The sequence below is a fragment of the Mus musculus genome, chromosome 4, assembly GCF_000001635.26.
Source record: "Mus musculus strain C57BL/6J chromosome 4, GRCm38.p6 C57BL/6J".
Taxonomy (NCBI): domain Eukaryota; kingdom Metazoa; phylum Chordata; class Mammalia; order Rodentia; family Muridae; genus Mus; species Mus musculus.
Genome location: NC_000070.6, coordinates 101,770,288 through 101,794,830, shown reverse-complemented (window position 1 = coordinate 101,794,830; position 24,543 = coordinate 101,770,288). Strand labels below are relative to the sequence as shown.

Here is a 24,543-nt window from a genome sequence, read left to right as displayed (position 1 = left end):
TGCTAATTACAGCACCACACTTAGCTCCAATAGAGAAGATGTGAGACAGTTAGGTGAGCCAGAGTCTAGAGACATTTGCTGGTTCATCCGCCCTATGTCCTCTAATTTCTATCAGGCATTATCTGGAAAGGAAGAAACATCTATCTGGTACAGGTTCAAACTGCATTTGCTCAGGTCAGTCTGGCATTTCTCTGTCTCAAGTAAAACTTAAATTCCTTTTCCTCAGTGGTGTGAAGAAAAATTGCCAAATACACTTTGCTGGAGGGAGGGAGAGTTTTTAACTTCTTTTTAAGAGGCAGTCTGATGACTGACCTGAATTCATCAGTTACCCACATTGTGGAGCTTTCCAGTTTTTATTTAGATTGGCATTTAGTCATTTGTGATTTAAAAAAAGAAAGACTCATCTTTAAGAGGAAAATGTGGCTAATCTGTTCACCGTGTTTCCCATTTGAGAACGCATTAGCAGTTGGCCTTCCAGATATCCACCATTGCATCACAGAATCAGATACTATTTATCAGCCACATCTGACTCAAATATCAATTTCTTTTTCTCTACCTGCCCCTCTTCCTTTCTACCTTTATCCTTTTTGTCCTTTTGTTTGTTTGTTGAGACAGTGTTCCTATGTAACCAATGCAGCTTCAAAATCATTATGCAGCCCTGGCTGGCCTGGAACTCACAATAACCCTCCTTCCTCAGCCTTCCAAAAACTGACATGCATTCCAGGTGTACGCCCCCACCCCCAGGTCCAATGTCACTCTCTTCCCTGCACCACTCATACCCACCCATGGTCTAAGCCACAGCATGTTGTAGCTTATGGCTGTGACATTATTTCTAATGATCAACTAGTGTTTATCTTCCCACCAAATGATACATACAATACAGGAGCATATACAGTTTTTCTTATCAATATAGCCCTAAGGTATAGTAGCAAAGAGACTTGCAAAGAACAGCTTTTCAGTAATATTATAAACTAATAAAAATTAGTACCTGAGTGAATGTATGTGTGGAAAATGAGCAAGCATTATAGAAAACAAAAAAGGACAAGTTCTTATTCCTTCAACCTGGCATTCAAATAAATAAATAAATCTTTTAACAAAAGATTACATACTCATTAAAAAAATGAAATATTAAAAGTATACTTAAAAATACTGAATTATATTTTTTTTAAGAAAAGGGTTCCCATTGGGAAAAAATACAAGTTCTTATTCCTTCACCTGGTCACTCTGCTCAGCCCCAATCTTATTTCTGAAAGGGCAAAGAGGATTTCTTAAAAATCTGTTCACCTACAGTTTAGCCTCGATCTCTCCTTATCTATAAAAACGTGCTGTGTGCCTACTAACAGACACATGAATGACACATCCGTGCATTTGAGATATCACCTTGATTCTGAGAAATATTATATGAATTAATTGTGGAAGAGAAAGAAGAGTGATGTTATCTGAAAAAAAAAAATCAGTAACACTCTGGAAATAAAAGGAGTCTAGGGTTAGAGAGTGGGAGAGCTCAGCTGAAGAGCCAGAGGCACATGGCTAGCATTAGGAAAAGCAAAGATTAAATGCAATGCAATTGGAATGATTAGAGGCAAAATTGCACAGCAGCAGCCTCTTTGAAAACAGGGTGTTGTTTCATGTGCTTGAAGACTGCTTCACCCAGAGCTGCTGGTGGTGTGTACGTGGTTCATGGCGTGCACAAGGGCATGTGCTTGCTCTTTCATGGACAAGCTGCAAAGCTGTGCTCTGTGGACTGCAAGTCATGCGTCGTTTGAATGTTGGGAGACTGGTTTAGTGGGTTGCAAACAGCACTTTAAACCAATAGAAGAAAGTTTTAAAAAGCATTCGATTTTCTCTCCTCACTTCCCAGCATGGTGTTTTCCACAAATTTCATTTCATTCCTCTCTCTGTGTGTATATGGGGGAGGGTGTATTTGTTCTAGGCTGGAAGATAAAATATACTTCTCCAAGTGGGAAAAGTGTTCCTGGTTCTGAAATAAGCTTCCTAACCAGTTTATGCTTTTCTTTTTGTTTTTTTGTTTTTTCTTTTCTACTTTGATGACAGTATCCTGTACTAACTCCCTTGCCTCGGTTTTCCTTAGAAAATATTTTAAATGGGCATCACATGGGATATGAGACATAAGTCCACGGAATATGGGTCCCACCCCACTATTTCAACTAAAACTCGATGTTGGCCCAGGGTCAACACAAAGGCAGCAATAGTCTACAATGTACAAATGTGGAGCAGTAACATGAAATAATGGCTGAGACTTATTAAGACCTTTAAATGCTGCAAGTGGCACCTTCTCTCATCTACAAATCTCATTCACTCCAAGTTTTATTATACTGCATCCTGAAGTCAGACTGTAGTGTCTAAAAGCAATATTGTACTTGCAAGATGTTGTGAGTGTTAAATAGTAGAAAGTTATAATATTGATTCTAAGCCTTTGGACTTAAAAAAAAAGGCCCATTTAGTCAACTATCTATTCTCCATCTATAACATTCCTTCCTCTTGTAGTATTTATTTTTTTTATGTACAGTAAGCAGAAAGAGAGATAGATGTGTTGTCAACTCTCATGAGATAAGGGAGCGAACTTTGTTTTCTCTGATCAAATCCCAAACCCAGCTTTTGAGAAAGAGAAAGGATGAACAGGCTTGAGAACATGAACACAACAACATAAAGCCCTTTAAAGTTGTTTAAAGATCTGTAAGTACTGTGGCATCTAAACTGCAACCTTAGATATCTGGGTTAAAATACTTAAACAGTGACCTTTTGGAAATTCAGTCCTTGTGCCCAGGAACAATTCTTGGGGTTTGGAACATCGTCCCAAAACAACTTTTTCATTCTGCAAAGAAGAAATAAAGCACTCTGGTTACAGAAATGTGGAGACTGTAAAACCGTTAGCAGTTAACATACAAAATAAGCATTGGTCGGCTGGATCAGGTCAGTAGGGCCAAACCCACATTTACATTTGATTCCACAAAGTGTTCCCTAAACTGTTATGAAGATCTCTCTAATGCTGTGTGCCAGGCTCTGTACTAACTCCCTTGCCTTGGTTTTCCTTAGAAAATATTTTAAATGGGCATCACATGGGATATGAGACATAAGTCCACGGGATATGGGTCCCACCCCACTATTTCAACTAAAACACGATGTCAAGATTATAACGTCTTCCCTCCTCACTTTTTTGATATAGAACTGTGTGTCTATAGATCTGGTATGTGTGAGATCACCCAGTGATCTGGGTGTCTCAACAGTGTGGTGTGATACCCCCCAGAATCATGAGGGAACTCAAGACCATCTATCAAATCAGACACCTCGGAGCTTTCTGAATTGGTGTCCCTGGAGCCCTCTGAGGATCATTGGTCCATTGCCATGATGGAATGCATCTGTTCCCCATGAAACGTCTACTTTTAGGGTCTCATGATCTCACTAACACCTTCGGTCCAGACTGCAGAGCTTAAAAGCCATTTTTACAAAGCCTAAGAGCATACTGTCCAGGATGTCCTGTTATCTGTCAGCTAATTCCTGAATGCATATACAGCACTTTAGTTGTTGTTTTTGAGATGGGGGTTTCTCTGTGAAGCTCTGGTTGTCCTGGAACTCACTCTGTAGACCAGGCTGGCCTCAAACTCAGAGAGCCACATGTGTCTGCCTCTGAGGTGCTAAGAAAAGCCGCCGCCATTCAGTTTACAAAAAAAAATTTTTTTAAAGCTGGATTCTGCCTTTAAGTGTATGCTTTCATATCAAGATGAAAAGTGATTTCCTGAAAACAGCCTTCCTTTTCTGTCATCTTGATTGCATACGGAATGTATGCAAAAACTTTTCTAATGCATTTATATTTGTTCATATTATGAATTAGGGTTTATGTCAGTCTTTAAATATACTTAAGTTACACTCTTTATGGCAAAAGCCTTTATCTAAATGCAATACCTCTGGTGTGAAATTAACAGTGTTCCGAGCAGTAGGACACAAGAGGAAATAATTATGGGTACAATGACATACAGCCCTGCGTCATTCTGCTGCTTGTCGATAGCATCTGAAAGAGACACAAAACTATTCTGTAAAATCATGTGCAGGGCACATTCTAACTCCATATTTATCTATAGTACTTCAAAGGTAAAGAAGAAAAGAGGGGCTGCAGAGATGGCTCAGAGGCTAAGAGCACAGGCTCTTAGTGCTCATACAGAGAGAGGGCTGAGGTTCAGTTCCCAGTAACCACAGGGCAGTATAAAATCATCTATTACTCCAGTGTCATGATATCTGATTCCCTCTGGCCTCTGAGATTATCAGAAATGTATTTATTACACATGCATACATGTTCAGGAAAACAGTCATACATGTAAAAATTAAAATAAGTATTTTTAAAGGAGAAATACAAACACATTGTGGCCACATTACTACTTGTTTTGTCTAGTATTATACTTGAAGTTCAGTAAGACATTGTTTTAGTATGCACTTGCCCAGCCTATCCATCTAGTCATTTTAAAACACTGAGTCACAGCAGCAGTAAAAGCTGCTATGATGAACTCACCATCTGCTACTGCAGACCCTGTTGGCAGCACCTGCCAATCTTCATCTTTTTAGCTGTAGACACACCTGTAGCTTTGCTGCTTAAGGCCTCTGGTTCTTTGCATGAGCTATTCTGTCCTGATGTTCTTAATGCTGCTTCATCTACCACAATCAAGCCTTGGGGTGTGGCACCTGGCACACCAGCTTACAGTGCTCTTCCCTTCTGTACTCAGAGCATTGCCCAAGCACCGGAACCCACAGAAAGATCATCCTTTCCGTGCCACATTTTAACTCGTTGTCTTATACTCACTGTATTTACCTTCAAATCACTGACTGTCACCTGGTGCTATATCTTAAATAATGCATTTGCTGACCATCACTGCCTGGGCAGCAATGAGACCTAAGTTCCACACTTGGTCTCCAGTCTATGGAACATGGTCAACATATACTTATTCAATAATAAATTATGATTATTCTAGAAGCCATTAAAATGCTTTGCTTTGAAACTCTATTATTATGTTACTTGGGTTTAATATCTTAAGAAGTAATAAAAATTAAACCATGGCTAAGTGCAGTAATCCAAACAGAAGGTGCCCAGTGAATATAACTATCCAATTCCAGATCACAAATAAATAACTAAATAAAATAATAAATTTCCTTGAACAACCCAATGACACATGTAACTCTTCCATGATCCTATGAGGAAGGAATTATCCAGTGATAGCCTAACTACTGACAAGCCTTGGAGTATACAGTGAAAAGAAGAGTAGGGCCAGGGAATCACCTTAGAAGTGAAAGCATTTGCATACAATCCAAAAGACCTGAGTTCAATCCCCAGGACCTGGAGTAGAAGGAGAGGGGTACTGGCCTCTACTAGGGTGTGAGGCACATGTGCAGAGCATCAATCCTAGCATCTGTATCACACACAAATACTTTTTTAAAAAGAATATAGATGATTTTTTTTTTTACCTTTGGTGAAACCATTAATTATCTTTGGTTTTCCAACTCCTTCCATAAATACTGGGTAAAGACTAAACTGATATTTCTCGATGGGAATAAAATTATCTGAAAAGAGAAAAAGGTTAATTAAGAATGAGACCTATAGAGAAAACTGCAGGCTATTCTTTCTGAACATTAGTCATTATTTGAGGACTGGCTTGATGGCTATCTTAGTTAGGGTTTCCATTGTTATGAAGAGACACCATGACCAAGGCAACTCTTGTTCATTCAAATTGGGGCTGGCTTACAGTTTCAGAGGTTTAATCCATTATCATCTGTTTTAGTTAGGGTTTTACTGCTGTGAACAGACACCATGACCAAGGCAAGTCTTATAAAAAACAACATTTAATTGGGGCTGGCTTACAGGTTCAGAGGTTTAGTCCATTATCATCAAGGTGGGAGCATGGCAGCATCCAGGCAGGCATGGCACAGGAGGAGCTGAGAGTTCTATGTCTTCATCCAAAGGCTGCTAGTGGAAGACTGACTTCCAGGCAACTAGGGTGAGGATCTTATACCCACACCCACATTGACACACCCATTCCAACCAGGTCACACCTATTCCAACAAGGCCATACCTTCAGATGGTGCCACTCCCTGGTCCAAGGATATACAAGCCATCATATTCCACTCCCTGGTCCCCATAGATTTGTTCAAAATCATGAGTCTATGGGGGCCATACTTATAGCATAATGCAAAATGCATTTAGTTCAACTTTCAAAGTCCTCATAGTCTATAGCAGTTGCAACAATGTTAAAAGTCCAAAGTTCAAGGTCTCTTCTGATATTCATTCAACTTAATTAACTGTAATCCCCAAAGCAAGGCAGGAAAACAGCTGGGCAAACTCCAAACTCTGCATCTCCATGGTTGATGTCAAAGCGGTCTTCAGATCTCCACTCCTTTTTCATCTTTGTTGACTGAAACAAACTGCTTTCTCCTGGGTTTGTTCCACTCCCTGTTAGCAGCTTTCCTCAGCATGTATCCCATGGCTCTGGCATCTTTAACATCTTTGAGTCTCTAAGGCAATTTCAATGTTACAGCTTGTTGTTTCAGTGTCTGGGATTCCACTTGATCTTTTGGACTCCTCCTAAGGGCTGGCATCACTTTTCCAGCTCTGCACTCTGTAGCACTCTAAGCTCAGGTTGATCCACTCCACTACGGCTGCTGTTCTTGGTGATCATCCCATGGTACTGACATCTTCCATACACTGGGGTGTTCCACTCCAACTAGGCTTCACCAATAGCCTCTCATAGGCTTTCTTCAGGGTGCCAAGCCTCAAATCCTTTGCATGACCCCTTCAATCCTGGGCCATCAACTACAGCTGAGGCTATACCTACTCCAATGGCCTTCCCTGGCCTCTCACAGTGCTAAGCCTCAGCTTCTCTCCATGATCCCTTCATTCCTTCACAAGCAGTACCACCTGAGTGACTCTTACACATTACCACGTCCAGCTGCAGCATGAGGTACAACCTTGAGTATCTCTGGAACACAGCTTCTTTGTGCTCCCAGAAAACAATTTCCAGAAAATTTCACCTCAACGATGCTGGTCTCTTCTTAATCACTGCTAATTCCTTAGCTCCAGCTAACCAGCATCAATTTTCCAAGTAGTTCCTTCCATTCTTAACTCTAGAGCTGGAGCCACATGGCTGAAGCTGCCAAGTTCTGCTGCTTACAGGATCTAAGCTTGGCTATCCTGGTTCATGCTCTGTAGATTGAATCTTGAATGCAGAGATCAGCATGCCTGTCTCATGGAATTAAAGGTATGTACCACCATGCCTAGATCTAAATTCAGCTGAGTAGGATCTTGCCCCAAGGTCCCACTCCCTTAATCTGTTATTTCCTAGAACACAGGATTTAGCTCCATTTCACTTCCTGGTATGCCTTTAATACTCAAACTATATATTTTATATTTTGCCTTTCTAAGCTTGCTATGCTTGTTCAAACTTCTCTTTGTGAGACTTAACCAGAGAACAAAGTGTCTGCTGGGCTTTTTTGAAACTTCCTTTGTCAATGCAATTAATCCAAGTCTCTTCACCTTAGCCTCAGGCAGACTTTTCAGACAGGGGCAAAAAGTAGCCACAGTCTTCACCAAAATACCACAAAAACAGTCTTTATGCCACATTCTGAAAGTCTTCTCCTTTGAAATCTCTTGGACCAGGTCAACACAGTTCAAATTACTCCCAGCAACAAAGTCTTCCATATTCTTACTAGGATGGCCCATTAAGCCCCATTTAAAGCATTCCACCTCTTTCAAATAAAAGCATGGTCAGGCCTATCACAGCAATACCACACTCCTGGTACCAACTTCTGTCTTAGGGTTTTACTGCTGTGAACAGACACCATGACCAAGGCAAGTCTTATAAAAAAAACATTTAATTGGGGCTGGCTTACAGGTTCAGAGGTTTAGTCCATTATCATCAAGGTGGGAGCATGGCAGTATCCAGGCAGGCATGGTGCAGGAGGAGCTGAGAGTTCTTTGTCTTCATCCAAAGGCTGCTAGTGGAAGACTGACTTCCAGGCAACTAGGGTGAGGATCTTATACCCACATTGACACACCCATTCCAACCAGGTCACACCTATTCCAACAAGGCCATACCTTCAGATGGTGCCACTCCCTGGTCCAAGGATATACAAACCATCGCATCATCTTAGCAGGAAGCATGGCAGCATTCAGGCAGACATTGTGCTGGAGAAGGAGCTGAGAGTTCTGCATCTTGATTTGAAGGCAACCAGGAGAGACTGACATCCTCAGACAGCTAGGAGGAAGCTCTTTTACACAATGGGTGGAGCCTGAGCAGAAGAGGAGACCTCCAAAGCCCACCCCAGCAGTGGGCACACTTCCTCCACAAAGCCATACCTCCTAACACTGCAATTCTCTATGAGCCAAGCATATTCAAACCACCACATTCCACTCCCTGCCCCCATAGGCTTGTCCAAACATGTGAGTCTATTATGAGGGCCACACTTAAGCATAGCATAATGCAAAATACATTTAGTCAGCCTTATCAGTGTTTAAAAGTTCAAAGTCCATAGTTCATGCAATCTCTTAATTATATTCCCCTTTAAAATAGAAATCAAAGATCTCATCAGATATATCCAACATATCATAGCACAGGATATACACTATCATTCCAAAATGTCATAGTGAAGAAATACTGGACCAAAAACCAGCTTGTCAAACTCCAAACTCCACATCTCCATGTCCGATGTCAAAGAACCCTTCAGATCTCTAACTCCTTACAGTCTCTGTTTGCAGATCTGGCATTCAGCAGCAACAAACTTCATCTTGTAGGCCGGTTCCACTCCCTGTTTTCTTGGCAGGTATCCCATAGCTCTGAAAAATCTAACATTTTGGGTTTTCCAAGACAACTTCAACTTTATAGCTTCTTGTTCCAATGTCTAAGATTCACACATGATCTTCTCTCCTCTTGCAAAGGGTCACATCTCCACCTCTGCCATTAGTAGAACTGTAGGCCTCAGCTTGACTATACTCCACTGCTGCTGCTCTTGGTGATCATCCCATGGTACTGGTATCTTGAGTACACTGGGGTCTTTCAGTACAACTAAGCTTCACCAATAGTCTCTCATAGGCTCCCTTCATGGTGCCAAGCCTGAAAATCTTTGTATGACCACTTCAGTCCTGAGCCATCAACTGCAATTGAGGCTGTACCTTCACCAACGGCCTTCCTTGGCCTCTCACAGTGCCAAGCCTCAGCTGCTTTCCATGACCCCCTCATGCCTCCAAAACCAGTACCACCTAGGTGACTCTTGTACATTATCAAGTCCAGCTGCAGCATGAGGTACAACCTTGGCTATCTCTGGAACACAGCTTCTTTGTGATCTCAGAAAACACCTTCCCAGATTTCACCTCTGTGATGCTGGTCTCTTCTTATATTTTTGGTTGTGAGCCTAGCCTTTAACGGCTGAGCCATCTCTCCAGCCCGCTGGTCTCTTCTTAATCACCACTAATTTCCTAGCTCCAGATAACCAGCATCAACTGTTCCAGTAACCCCTTCTAGTCTTGACTCTAAAGCTAGAGCTTCATGGTCAAGGCTGCAGAGGTCTTCCTGGAACTGGAATATGCCCTCTTTGTTCTATTTCATCATCACCAGTTGTCTGTTTTCCGACTCCCTCATTGTCTAAGCTTGGCTATATTGGAACTTGCTGTGTAGATGGACTTGGAACTCAGAGATCTGCATGCCTCTGTCTCATGAGTTCTGGGATTAAAAATGTGCACCACCACTACTGGATCTAAGCTTTTCTCTACTTGAAACTTGCTCTGTACCAGGCTGGCCTTGAACTCAGAGATCTGCTTGCCTCTGTCTCCTGGGATTAAAGGCATGTACCACCATACCTGGGTATAAGCTTTTCATGGCTTCTATTCCTCCAGATCTAGATAGAAAGCCTCTGTTTTCCAACCTCAAAATCTGGATCATAGGTGTGCCCTCCATTGAACTTCCCGGTGCCCTTTTATTACATGAACCAATATCATTGGTTCCAGAAATAACCTAAACACTCCAAAGTTTGCCTGTAATGATATTGCATTTTTCCTTTCTAAGTTTGCTATGCTTGATTGAAATGTTCTTCATGAAATTAAACCAGAGGACAAAGTCTATGCTAGGCTTTTCTGAGACTTCCTTTATCAATGCAATTAACCTGAATCTCTTCATCTTAGCCTTAGGCAGACTCATCAGACAAGGGCAAAAAGCAGCCATTTTCTTCACCAAAATATTACAAGATCGGTCTCTAGGCTACATACTAAAACTCTTCTCTGAAACCTCTAGAGCCAGACTTCCACAGTTCAAGTCATCCTCTGCACCACTGCCTTCCAATACTCTTACTAAAATGACCCAATATGCCCCACTTAAAGCATTCCACTGCTTTCCAAAGTCCCAAAATCCACATTCCTCCAAACAAAAGCATGGTCAGACCTATCACAGCAATACCCCAATCGCTGTACCAACTTCTGTTTTAGTTAAGGTTTCTATGAAGAGACACCATGACCAAGGCAACTCTTATAAAGGCAAACATTTTATTGGGTCTGGCTTACAGTTTCAGAGGTTTAATCCATTATCATCTTAGCAGGAAGCATGGCGGCATTCAGGCAGACATTGTGCTGGAGAAGGAGCTGAGAGTTCTGCATCTTGATTTAAAGGCAACCAGGAGAGACTGATATCCTCAGGCAGCTAGGAGGAAGGTCTCTTACACAATGGGTGGAATCTGAGTTTAAGAGGAGACCTTCAAGGCCCACCCACCTACAGTGACACTCTTCCTCCAACAAGGCCACACTTCCTAATTTAACTACCACTCCCTATGGGCCAAGCACATTCAAACAACCACAATGGCTAAAGAAATTCCAGAAAACACCTAAACACTCCAAAGTTTGCCTGTAATGATATTGATTTTTAAATAAGTTTTCAAAACTCCTAAGACACAAATGACTAGTTTTCCAAGGACATGCTCTAGGAGAGCTAATTTGTTCAAGTTCAAGGCATGTTTTCTTTTGTTCCTGAATTTTCTACTCCAGGATAGCATGTTCTCCCTTTTCATCTTCAGAGTAGGGAAGACTTTCTTTCTATGTGAATTTAGCTTACTTAGCTTCCCATTGAAAGTAGCCTGGAAAAGTCACACAAAGAAGGGAACAGAGACAAAGAGTTCTCTTGTGCTGTCTCAGGATCTCAATACATGGAAAATGACAATTCCCACAGCAATGTTCAAGACAGATCTGGCAATGATTCTCATGGATACTAGTGATATGAGACCAGCAGCCCAAGAGCAGCAGAGCTCTGAGAGGTCTGCACTCATCATTCCTCTGATTTATAACTACCTATCACAGCAATACCCAACAGCAGTGTATTACCTACCAACAGCAGTGGCAGTAGACGTGTTTCCCTGCCTACAATTTATAAATAAAAGTAGCCTGAAGCTAAATGTAGGTGTTGAGAGTAAAAGGAAAGTGTGGGTTATCTAGATTGTGTAAGTAAGCAACCCCCAGCCTCCCTACTTATTCCTCCCCCTTCCTTCTGGTTCTGTCTGGAACTGTTGCTGTTGTGGACACTTAACCTCTCAAGGGATAAATCTGACCTCGGTCAGGAGGTTCAAAGTCCTCAGACTTCCAGCCTAGCCCTCCCAGTCACTGCTTAGTGACATTATAATTGGGTACTGAGTTGGAAGGAAATTTGGCATTAGACTTTATAAGACATTAAAACATAAGACAGAAGCAACATGAGCTCAACTCAAGAAATACCTTATGTACACTTATAAAAGGTTATATGGGGGTTGGGGATTTAGTTCAGTGGTAGAGCGCTTGCCTAGCAAGCCCAAGGCCCTGGGTTCGGTCCTCAGCTCCGGAAAAAAAAAAAAAAGGTTATATGGGTGTCACATTCTGACAGAAAGAGTTGGGGAGAAGGTTTAGGACATCTGATTGCATCTGTGTAAAACATAAAAGGAAAAATGTTCACAGAAATACAGCAAACATTCTGACCAGGCAAGAAGATTATAATTCAGTTGGCATCCTTATTTTGAGGTTGTCATTAAATGATTTATTATCAGAATTGCCAGTCTACAGTGTCATACTAATCCATGAAAAGTACAGTACACATACCGTGGATATAAAACTTTTTAACATTCGAGGGAATTCTAAGCCACTTCATTCCATCATCTTCATTAAGGATCTTCCATTCAATAACCAGATATAACAGACTATAATCATCAGGTGACAGTGTCCAGGAAAGGATGACACAGCTGCTGCTCAGGGGATAAGCACTGAGTGACTCCACAGCACTCACTGAGGGGAGGAGAAGAAATGTATTTTAGATTCAAGATGAATGAAAGTGTACTACCTGCCTTGAGAAATAACCTGGAGGAATGGAGAGGGTAGAGGAGGCAGACAATGTATACAAATGTCATGGAGATCACACCAGCAGAATGCAGGAGTCTATGACACAGGGAAGAAAAGCTATTCTACCACAAATCTAAAAATGGAATTTTGATAAGGTCAAAATTGTTCTCAGCTGAAATCCCACACAAGTCTGTTAACCACACTCTGATTCTCACATGCTCTTCTCTCCCATTGGTGAGTGACACTTTTAAAAAATGTCCTTAGCAGAGTCCTTCAGAAAGCCTTGGTGGATTTCCACATCTGAGAAAGCCATTCTATCATGCCTACAGGACCCAGAGGCCCTATCTCAACCAGCTCTCTGCTGAGTGTGTTTCTCTATGCAGAAGTCACCCTTGTTTTGCTTCATCTCTTCCCCTGAGCTGTGAAAACCTGACCAGGTGTGCATCTACTGGAAGCTAAGACTTCTCCACCCCAAACCCATGGGAGGAATTTTAGTTCCCAATCAACAGCATTCCCTCAAGATGCTTTCTCTGTCCTCATTCCCAGATCAAGTTCCTGCTTACTTTCTTTCCTGTCCAGGCATGGTGGCACATGCCTTCTATCTCAGCATTGACAGGATAGAGAGACAAGCAGATATTTATGAGTTTAAGGCTAGGCTGGTCTACATAGTGAGTTCCAGGCTATCCAGAGCTATATAATGAGGTCCTATCTCAGTCTACAGGACCTATATAATGGTAGAAGATGAAATCAATTCCACTAAGTTGTCCTCTGACCTCCACACACATGCTGTGGTATATGTGCTCAAAATTACACACTCACAAAGATATGTGGCAATAATTTTAATTAAAAATAATAAATTATCCTTATAAATTAAGATTATCCCTAAACTTTAAAGAGAAGATACAACATATTCAAACAATAATTAAAGACTTCATGAAAGGAGTGACCTTTTAGAAGGCTAGAAGCTTGGTAGAGATACCAGAAATGAGTATTTTCTACTTAAAATGATATTTTTGACACACAATCCAGATTAGAAGGTCCTGCTGAGAGTGGCTATTAGGCCAAGAAGGAGGCCCAGAAGATCAAGACACTATCATCTATGCTAACAACCTCAGTTAGATTTCCTAGGAGCCACACGTTGGAAGAAGAGCACTAACTCCCACAAGTTGTCCTCTGACCTCCACAAACATACTCTGGCATGTGCATCCCTCTGAAACTAATTAGTTTTAAAATATATTTTTTTAAAAGAAAGCATCAATGCTCAGAATAATCAAATGCTAAAGGTGAGGTGTTCACCTACTCGCATCAAAGTCCATAATAGTTTTCAAGTCTCATGAATTAATTTGAGTCCATATAGCCTATCATACTATTACTAAAATACACAGTATTTTATATATAATTAAAACCTTTAAATATACTACATGTAAATATATATCACAGTATATATAGTATGTACTTATAGAAAACCATATGTTATATATAATGCTCAATATTCTAATTTTTAGAGAGAGTATAGCCCACCTTTGTTACTTCAAAGAGTTTAAAGTATTATATTCACTAGGATATTCTATTGCTAATAATGTCATTTCAGAAATCTTGGCAAGATGAGCATAGTTGGTTATTTGTTTGCAATATATTTCTCACACAGAGAGGAGAGTAAGTGTAGAACTGGATCTTAGACCACTCAGAAGATAAGTTAGATGAGAAGGCCTATGCTGAGGTTACATACTAAAAGGGGGTTTCCAACCCCAACTCATATGTCTGCAGTGCAATCTGGGCACCTAAGGCCCAGGGAAAATCATGGAAGATGAGAAGGAAAGACTGTAGGACCCAGAGGTCCAGGATGTCTACTGTTGATAGCATGCCATAGACCTGAACTCTAAACAATATGGATGCCTGAAGCATCAATGGCAACACCAGTTGACATGCCAACGTGACAGGGAAAATTCCATATGGCCCCACCCCTAGATGGAGAGCTACAGGTGACGAGTGTCTGCTGAGAGAGGAAGACTCCATCTCCTCCATGAATGAGTTCCCTCACAGATTGGCTGATCCCAAGCTGCCAGCCTTGATCACATACGTGTACATACGAGCAAAGCTAAATTAACTCAGTAAGTTATGTTATGTGTGTATAATATCCAATAACAGAAGAGATCATGAATTTTGGAGGGGGTTCATGAGAGGAACTGAAGGAAGGGGGCAAGAATGATTTACATACAGTGCTGTAGAAGAAGAGTCATGCCAGCGGGTCACATCACAATTTAATAGTGTTGCTGAAACAACAATAATAAACAGAAGGCTTCTGCACAGACCACCATAAAAATAAATAAGTTGACTGGGAGGGTCAACTGCTCCTCAGCCTCTCTTACCTTTACTCATGGGCCATGAGAAGGTAAGGTTAAAATTCACAAGGGAAGCGCCGAGGGAATTGACAGCCAGAACTGTAACAGTGTGCGCTGGTTCTGTCCACAGGAAAGTGAGATTGGTCCGATTTCCCACATCTTCTGACCACGTCCCATTGTGGGCAGTACGATGCTTCACCACGTACCTCCTCACACTACACAGTGAGTCATTTTTCGTCAGGGGCTGTAGGAAACACAAGATTTAATTAGCACACAGACCACAGTGTTTATACCAGAACTCATGGAGTTCTTATTATACATTCCCACCAGGAAACAGGAGTTAGACCAGGCCAGGAACTGCCCAGTCCAGTGCTAAAGCACTGGGGAAGAGGGAGAGAGTCGAAATGTAGAATGCAGTAGGCCTGAGCTCAGCTAGCAGTCATCCGGCACGAGAAAATTAGTTTTCCTTTATTTATTTATTTATTTCTTCAAATCCAGAGACTAAATCCCTTAAAGACAGAGAAGCAAAACATAATTAGGACATTTGAAATATTAAGAATACATAGGAAGTAGTAAGGCTTTCCATTCTAGTCGTAGAGACAGACTGACAAGGAAGTTTTCTCATCTAACAAGCAAGCAAAGGAACTGCTTATGTTCTGTGAAGAACCAAGGAAGCTCAGATGTCACCATAGTTTCATGAACTCGAGTGACTCTGCCACTGTTCCCCCAGGATGTGCTTGGAAGATGATCCTGCGCAAGAAACAGATAAACAAACAGAAAACCTTGAAGGTTAACAAATAACAGCGGCTATTTTGGGGCCCTGGGCATTTCCATCTTGTCTCTATCTACATAAATTATTCTGTGTTATGGAAGATTCCTGTGTAGAACACATAGCAGCCCCAATCCTGTTTGTTCTTTCTGAAATGTCTAATAACACTCTTCACTTCCCAAAAGATTACCTTTACCTATTGCAGGTAAAATTGAATGCTGCCAACCCCTCAGAAAGCTTCCACAAGCTGAATTTTATAACACAGACTAGAACAAGAGTCTCTGAGTTAGAAGGGGCAGACACTCTCATATAGATGCATGTATCCTGCGTGGGTAGGGCCTCATGGATCGTACGGTAGAAGTAAGGTGTAAGGAGCCATCATGAGAGAAGAAATGAGCATTTCTCTCAAGTCTTAATTTCTTTGACTGAATAATGGCGTTAAAAACATTCTTTCCTCCAGGACGTTCTTGATGGTTAGGCCCTCTTAGCTTTCAAAATTAAGGATGATAAGAAGTAACCCAGGCTTAACATGAGCTTATGTTCATCTCTAACTCCAGTCTATGACTTCAAGAATTCTGGCTGACACTTTTGCTATTCTGGAACCTCCTGGGAGAGTAGTGAAAGACACAGGCTCCATTCATCTTCCTAATTCTTCCATTCTAAAATAGACATATACTAATGAAATAACTGCTAGCCTACATCCCTGGAAGAAATGTACAGCTCTGAAGTATCTGTATAGTATCTTCCATCTTACACACTTCAGACTCTTCGGACTCATTTCCAAAGTTAATTAAGCCTTTTCCGTTGCCACTCTCAATGAGGTAATTTCACACACTTGTGATAGTGATAACCTATTCACAATCTGTATTACACACCCTTAAATAATCCAATCTATGAATTTTTTAATTTATATATTTTAAGGTTTAATCTTTGATCTATGAAATTTTTAGTTTGGGCAAATGTGTAGTGTTGTGTGCCTACCATTTCATTTTTCCATAGAAGAGTTTCACTTTGAAATAATAATTACTGGTGTAGTGGTCCGAATAACTCACATGCAAATTTTCAAGTAGAGAGTTTTCAACTCACCCAGGAAAGTATCTATGAGCATGCAGCAAGACTACATTAAACTTGCAAGGTGACTGCACAAGTTTGCATTTCTACTAGTCACAAACCAAGTTTCTCGCTGTTCTGTATTCTCAATCAGCAATTTGAAATATCTTTAAAAATAATTAGTCATTCTCGTAGACGTAGAATTGTACCCCATGGCTGTTTTACCTATAAACCCCCAACAATGACAAGCAGTGTTATGAACCTTCTTGCCTTCTTATTTCTCACCTGTGGGTCTGCTTTGGTTAGGATCCTATTCAGATATTTGGTTCACATTTTTTGCTGGGCTATTTGTTTCCTTATTGTTGAAGCTGAAGCATCCTTCTTGCAATGAACTTTTTATTCTCTTGACCATCTTTCCAAGGTCAGAATTTGTTTAATAAACTTCAACTTACTAACATTAAAAGAGTGGCCATAGTGTTTAAGAGATTGATAGAATAAATCATTTTGCCAACAAACTTGATAACTTGAGTTTGACCGCCCGCCAGAAGCCACATGATGAAGAGAGAGAGAGAAAGAGAGAGAGAGACAGAGAGAGAGAGAGACAGAGAGAGAACCAGTTTGGTAAATTGTCCTCTCTCTGACCCTACACATGTGTCAGAGGTACTTGATATCCACATAGAACACAATAAATGGATAAAAATAAATGGATGTAAGAATTGTTGTCCAGTTTTTTTGGTTTGGTTTGGTTTGGTTTTTTTTGAGACAGGGTTTCTCTGTATAGCCCTGGCTGTCCTGGAACTCACTCTGTAGACCAGGCTGGCCTCAAACTCAGAAATCCACCTGCCTCTGCCTCCCAAGTGTCAGGATTATGGACGTATGCCGCCACACCTGGCCTGTTTTGTTTTGTTTTAATAATACCTCCCATGATGGGGATGTGTCAGAGACAAAGGCTCAATTCAAAGAGTTTCTAATGACTGGAGTAAGAAAACTGTGAAAATGTAATAAAATAGTTCAGGCTGAGTATCTCTAGATCTGCTCTCCTAGACTGTGTGCTGCAACCCAAAATTTAAAGTGTTAACATGACTCCCAAGAAGTTTCAGATCTCAGAGCATTTTGAACTACAAAATTCTAATGCTTAACTTTAAAAAAAAAAATGTTTTACTGGCAAAGAATGCACAAGTATTCCAAAATCCAAAATCTGAAGTATTTCTGGAAAAAACAAAAACAAAAAAAAACGCCTCCTTCCATATTAGAACCAAATGTATAACTAAATATCTTCACTGACATAAATGACTGGGTAAATAAATATGGTGCACCATAGAGTCAGCCTTGAAAAAGAATTCTAAATTATTTTTATAGATTCGCCACTCACAGACAGAAACCTAACTCTCACTCTTCAGAAGCGTTTGTCCCACTGACTTCATTTCAAAGAGTACAGCACAGAAAGGGAGAGAGCCACTGGACAGGGGAGGAACACAACATAGAAGGACAGGGAGAGAGTCACTGGACAGGGAGAGGCAACACCATTCCCAAAGCCACCTCAGCTAGAGTCACATCCGCTCAGCTGTCCTGAGATGGTATGTAGCTTTATTCTACCATGACAAAATCTTGCTTTAAGAGTTTGTACTTTGTACCCAAAGCCTCATGGTTAGATGGGAATCTAATCATGCGCTAATACCACAATATTTGGGAGAAATTATACAAAATTCCAGCTTGCCTGAAATCAGTTATGAACTTTAATTATAATGACATCAGGATTTTTTAATTAACTAACAAATATGGCATGTTAATGTAAGGTATTATTCATAGAGAAAAACAGAATATAGAGATTTGACAAAATTCTTTATGTTCTTGGCTATTTTCCTATAAGTCTAAAACTATCCTAAAAGTTTTATATGTAAAAACATCAGAGAAATTGCTTTTATTTTTAATTAATTAATTAATTAATTTATTTATTTATTTATTTATGGTGTGTGTGTGTGTGTGTGTGTGTGTGTGTGTGTGTATGTGTAGGATATATATATCCAGGAGATAGATAGATAGATATATAAAATTCAGGTCATCATGTGTGGTGGTAAGTGTCTTTAGCCCCTGATCCATCTTTCGAGAAGCTCAGAACTTGTGTGGTGTGTGTATGTGTGTATACATATACATATATATATATATATATATATATATATATATATATATATATATATATATCACATACACTTACCCTATAGCTGTGTGAGATGTTGAGTCCATAGACTGCATACCCTTAGAAAAATCTTACTCCAGTTTTAGAAACTAGATTAAGGAACCTGCATGGTTTGGGTCTCAAATATCTCCCACACAGTCATATGTTTAACATGTTTATCACCGTTGGTAGGAGATATGAACTTTAGGATAGAAGGCCTAGGAATAAGGACATAAGAGAAATCCCTTGAAGGGAGTGTTAGGCCCTTCTCTGTTTTCTTTTTCTCCTTCAAGTCCCTGCTGCCATTGGGTGGGACTTTCATCTGCTCCCATCATAATGGTCCCAAAGTATGGTACCAACATAACAGGGAGCTTTGAAACCCTGAGCCAGGTAAACCTTTCTTCCTTACAAGCTGTTTATCACTGGTACTTGGTTAGTGATGCAACACATGACTAACACAGGGACCATAATCACCAAAACACTACTCAGGTAAGGAAACCAAAGGAACACAAAACAGAAAGTGAACGACTGAACGATAGATGGTCCATCTAAGGAAAGGCATTCAAGTTTGAGTCAGCAGGTTAGTTAAGGTGCTATCCCTGTCTTCAGATTAACCTGAGGAACCTATATCATTCTACTCCCCAATATGATAGTCCCCAGTTACTTGTGGCCATTTAAATTTCAGCTACTTAAACTCATTTTTGCATCACACTGGACACAACTCAAGCCATAAAGCCACAAATGGCTGCCATGTTGGAAAAAGCACATACAAACTGTTCTTGCTGTTATAGAAAGTTCCATCAGGCAACATCACTGAGGAAACATGGGAGCCAGGTATAAGAAAGAATGGGAGCTACCTGGAAAGAAAAGTCATTGTTCTGTTCAAGGGCATGATGGCAGTATGAGGAAGGAGGTTGACTGTAGCCTGGGGTATGGGGAAGTTGTTATAGCTATGAGGACAAAGACAGATAAAGAAAAATTAATTAGATTCTGTTCATGGCTGACCCAAGCAGTGGTTGAGCAATGTCACTGTCTATCCTTCTGTACAGAAACACTCAATATCTAACAAATACCACTGTCAATTCCTAATATCACTTTCAAGTTAAAAGGTCAAAATGGAGACCATTTAGAAATTGTTTTACCATGTGAACAAAATCATATAGTAACTGGAATTACAAACTAAGTATACACAAGCTCTTATATAGCCCAATTTTTAAATGGGGATTGGTCTTAGATCAGGAAATCATTTTAAAACATGCACTAACTTCCTCTTGGGGAGAGAAATTCATTTCACATTTATATAATAAACACAACATTGCCTACCTCATGTATATCATTCCTAAATCAGTCTTCAGCTTTATGTCTACTGATGAAATTATCTACTTGGGCTAGAAATCAGGTCTCTAGGAGAATGACTCCTTCGGCATTTCCAAGTTGATCACCCATCATTATGGAAACCACTCAGCCTATGTCGCCACACAGGTCAAATACTCGCTTACATCTGCGTACTTGAAGTGTGAGGGAAGAGCCATGTTTACATTGTTCAGCATTCAACTGAAATCCAGTGTGGACGTAAAGCAACACTAATTATCACTTAGTAATCTTAACCCTGATACAGATGACAAATTGTGATGTCCAAAGAGTTCAAGACTTTGCCAAAACTGCAACGGCACAATTATAATTGAACCGAGAAAATAATAAAGGCCCCTGACAATGTCGATACTCCAGATAGTCAGCTCTGACAACCACATCCCCAAAACGCATTAAAACATAAGATCTGAGGGTCATTTCTGAGGTAATGACAGGGCTATGAACAAAGTAGAGACAAACATAAGTTCAGAATAAAATAAAAGGTAGAAATTAGAAATACCTTCCAAAGCAAGGTGACATTTCTCTCCTTTTTAGTAACGTCCCCATCCATTTTTCTCCAAAATTCAGGCCCTCTCATAGGAACTGAAAAACAATAAGAAGCCTGAGTCAGACACATGTTCTCGAGAGAAATGTCTTCAGTCTCTTGTATTCTGTTGCTGATGCTCGCATCTATGGTTCCTCAGTCTGGCGGTTCCTCAGAAAATTGGACATAGTACTACCGGAGGATCCAGCAATACCTCTCCTGGGCATATATCCAGAAGATGTCCCAACCGGTAAGAAGGACACATGCTCCACTATGTTCATAGCAGCCTTATTTATAATAGCCAGGAGCTGGAAAGAACCCAGATGCCCCTCAACAGAGGAATGGATACAGAAAATGTGGTACATTTACACAATGGAGTACTACTCAACTATTAAAAAGAATGAATTTATGAAATTCCTAGGCAAATGGATGGACCTGGAGGGCATCATCCTGAGTGAGGTAACACATTCACAAAGGAACTCACACAATATGTACTCACTGATAAGTGGATATTAGCCCAAAACCTAGGATACCCAAGATATAAGATACAATTTGCTAAACACATGAAACTCAAGAAGAACGAAGACCAAAGTGTGGACACTTTGATCCTTCTTAGAATTGGGAACAAAACACCCGTGGAAGGAGTTACAGAGACAAAGTTTGGAGCTGTGACGAAAGGATGGACCATCTAGAGACTGCCATATCCGGGGATCCATCCCATAATCAGCTTCCAAACTCTGACACCATTGCACACACTAGCAAGATTTTGCTGAAAGGACCCAGATAGAGCTCTCTCTTGTGAGACTATGCCAGGGCCTAGCAAACACAGAAGTGGATGCTCACAGTCAGCTATTGGATGGATCACAGGGCCCCCCAATGGAGGAGCTAGAGAAAGTACCCAAGGAGCTAAAGGGAACTGCAACCCTATAGGTGGAACAACATTATGAACTAACCAGTACCCCGGAGCTCTTGACTCTAGCTGCATATGCATCAAAAGATGGCCTAGTCGGCCATCACCGGAAAGAGAGGCCTATTGGACTTGCAAACTTTATATGCCCCAGTACAGGGGAATGCCAGGGCCAAGTGGGAGTAGGTGGGTAGGGGAGTGGTGAGGGAGGGTATGGGGGACTTTTGGGATAGCATTGGAAATGTAAATGAGGAAAATACCTAATAATAAAAAAAAAAAGAAAAAAGAAAGGTCTTCAGTCACGCTTGAAGCACTCGCTTCTGCATACTCAAGAAAGTTTAACAAATGCTCACAGACCTTTTACATCCATGACAAGCGTATAGGCTGGACTGCTCCAATTACTCCAATATCCTAGTCCATCCAACCGCCGGCAGCGAACCTGGACCACATAGACTGCACAGAGGTCTGACACCAGCAGGCTGGCAGACTTTGACTTTGCATCGAATACCTCATGTGTCTGTAAAGGAAGTCACATTGTTAACATACTTGCCTCCTGTGAGTCCTGAAATGTGCTTTCATTTTAAACCATAACACCATTCCAAACTTAAGACCCAGAGATGTTGTCTTTTCCCACTTCAGAAATCACAAAGTTTGGCTAATCATCGGAACGCTGCCTCCCACCTTGGCTCATTCCCTTGTGAACTCACTGCCCTTGCAAGGTCAGTTCCAAACACTGTCTCACCCCTGCTAATAATCCTTGTCCTCTGGTCCCCTCTCCACCACAAAGGCAAGAATTCTAACATGGTAGTCAAACAAGACTCTCGAGAGAATCAAGCAGGCAGGACTCACATAGACCAAAACCAGGTCAGTGTTCTAATGACGTAATGAGCATTTCTTGTATTTCCAGATTTAGCAAGCTGCTACAAAACTAACAGAGTTTCCCATGTGCACACTCAGCACTGATTTTTCAATAAAAGTAGCATCTACCAAAATGCCCATGCATATCTATAATGAAAACTATCAGAAGGCCTTTTTTAAAAAGTTGGTCCCTGAAGGGGGAAAAAAAAGAGTGTAGGTAAAAAGGATGCAATATGGCAAACGTTTCTTTAAAACAGCCTTCTCCAAACATTTGATGTCATAAAGTCCATCTCTACACTAGAGAGGTACAGGGGAGGCAGGCTTTCCTCAGCCTGTTTAACCATGCAGCCTCTTTTTCATAGAACATTTCATTGGGAAAATGTTCTGTCAAGAACCCCTTGGGCAAAGCTGGATCATGACATTGTGTTCCTTCCAGGGATTAAACTTTGACAACCTATGTAATGAAAGTAACTACACAGTAGAGGAGAGCAGACTCTCTTTGTACGTCAGGAATAATGCGAAGATGCTGCTGCATGCTTAACTCTCTGCAGCTGCATGAGGCATACATGAGGTTGGTCATGGAAGGGTAGGAGCTCACAAGGCCCCCACTTCTCTCAGAGGATTTTCCTGTTGCTGGTGGAAGAGACATTTTCTTTGGTGATACAGCTGCTGATAAGCTACCCATGCTCCTGTGGGAAAACAACTCCTTACCAAAAATGTAGAATGACAACTAGCTAGCAAGAGGAAGGGGATCAAGGGTAGGGGAAGAAGACGTGGTAAGAGGGGGTAAATATGATCAACATACAGTACATGGACAGAAATATAATAAAACCCATTATTAAGTAGGATTAATATATGTTCATAAAACACTTAAACTTTGACAACCTATGTAATGAAAGTAGTCCCGGGACTTGAAAAGGCTAAGCAGCAGGGGTTCATAAATTCTAGGCCAGCCTGAGCTACACAGAATAACTTTGAGGTTAGCCTGGACTATAGAGACTCCCATTTACACAGAGAGAGAGAAAAAATCGATTTGAAATAAAAGGTACCTTCCATTGTATTTCTTTTCCACTTAAGCCATATCGAATCTGGAATTGAAGGTTATTCTCCGGAAAGACTGGCTTTTCCCAAGATACTTTCAATAATCCAGTGTTTACAGTAATCTCTGCTTTTACGTTAGATGGAGGTAGTGGTTTTACTAAAAAAATTTAAAAAAATAATATTATGTAATAGTAATTTAAATAGCAATATTAACTATCATTATACCTTATAGACAATATCCTTTTTAAAGTCTTGATTTTACTGTGGGGTGAATGCCATGAATGAAGCAATGGTTTCTGCTGCCATAGCAACATGTTAACTTGCTTATCTACTATACTTTCACACTAGCTGGTAAGGAACTTTTCTCCAGAGGGCATGCCCTCCTATCTCAGATCCCTTCAGTTCCCCTCCACAGCTGCCAAGAGTCAGAATCTAACAGGTTGACATGAGGTAGAGCCTGAGATCTCTTACGATGATGGCCAGCACAGTCCTCTTCTTTATTTTGATGGTCACCTCTGCCACTAAAGCATCCAAAGAGAGATAGCCAATGACTCAAATATGAAGTATACAACTCTAGCAGCTAAAAGGAAAAGGAACCCATAAATTGAAAAACCCCAATCAGGGCCATGTGCAGAAATGATCCAGTTAGGAAAGGCCTCTGTGGACATTCCCTCAATGCACTGGCTCCCTCAAACTCTGTAAGTCAGGACAGCATTGATTCACAGGGAAAAAAGAAGACCTAGATTGCACACGAGTGTTGGCCATCATTCTTTCCCTCCAAGTCTCACTTCTGGAAAAAACAGGTGTGCAAAAACTGCAGTCTCTTGTTTGAGCAGTAGCTTTTGATCACTTAAGAAACCAACACCAGTACTTTAGACCATTCAGGACAAGACACCTCAAACTTGTATCAGTAGGTAGTTTCTTATGACCATTAAAGTCCTCACAGCTCATGAAAGCATTCATCTCCAAGCCAGGAAGACGATAAAATGTTTATCCCTAGAAAAGACCACTTCTTTCCAAGAAACGACATGTCAACCATCTGAGACAGTGGAAGAGTTAATTCTTTGATTGTGCTTCACTGGATCACATGAAGAGATTCAGTGACTGACCAGAGCTGTAGCATCTACACTGACCAGAGCTGTAGTATCTACACTGACCAGAGCTGT

At 40.7% G+C, this 24,543-nt stretch overlaps 1 protein-coding gene across 4 annotated transcripts in view; it reads right to left on the bottom strand.

The window, feature by feature from the left end:
• The window catches only part of Lepr (leptin receptor), a 98,216-nt gene that overhangs the window by 20,522 nt on the left and 53,151 nt on the right, over positions 1 to 24,543 (bottom strand). For 3 of the 4 annotated variants that reach the window (XM_017320002.2, NM_146146.3, NM_001122899.2), the window contains exons 11-18: positions 23,386 to 23,534; positions 21,836 to 21,995; positions 20,548 to 20,630; positions 14,710 to 14,926; positions 12,104 to 12,286; positions 5,473 to 5,568; positions 3,925 to 4,030; positions 2,761 to 2,836 (exon numbers count right to left, since the gene is read on the bottom strand). In XM_017320002.2, the coding sequence (XP_017175491.1) occupies positions 2,761 to 2,836; positions 3,925 to 4,030; positions 5,473 to 5,568; positions 12,104 to 12,286; positions 14,710 to 14,926; positions 20,548 to 20,630; positions 21,836 to 21,995; positions 23,386 to 23,534 (1,070 nt within the window). Of the gene's footprint in view, positions 1 to 2,572; positions 2,837 to 3,924; positions 4,031 to 5,472; positions 5,569 to 12,103; positions 12,287 to 14,709; positions 14,927 to 20,547; positions 20,631 to 21,835; positions 21,996 to 23,385; positions 23,535 to 24,543 lie in introns of those variants that run through there. The other variant, NM_010704.2, reaches the window with a different exon arrangement.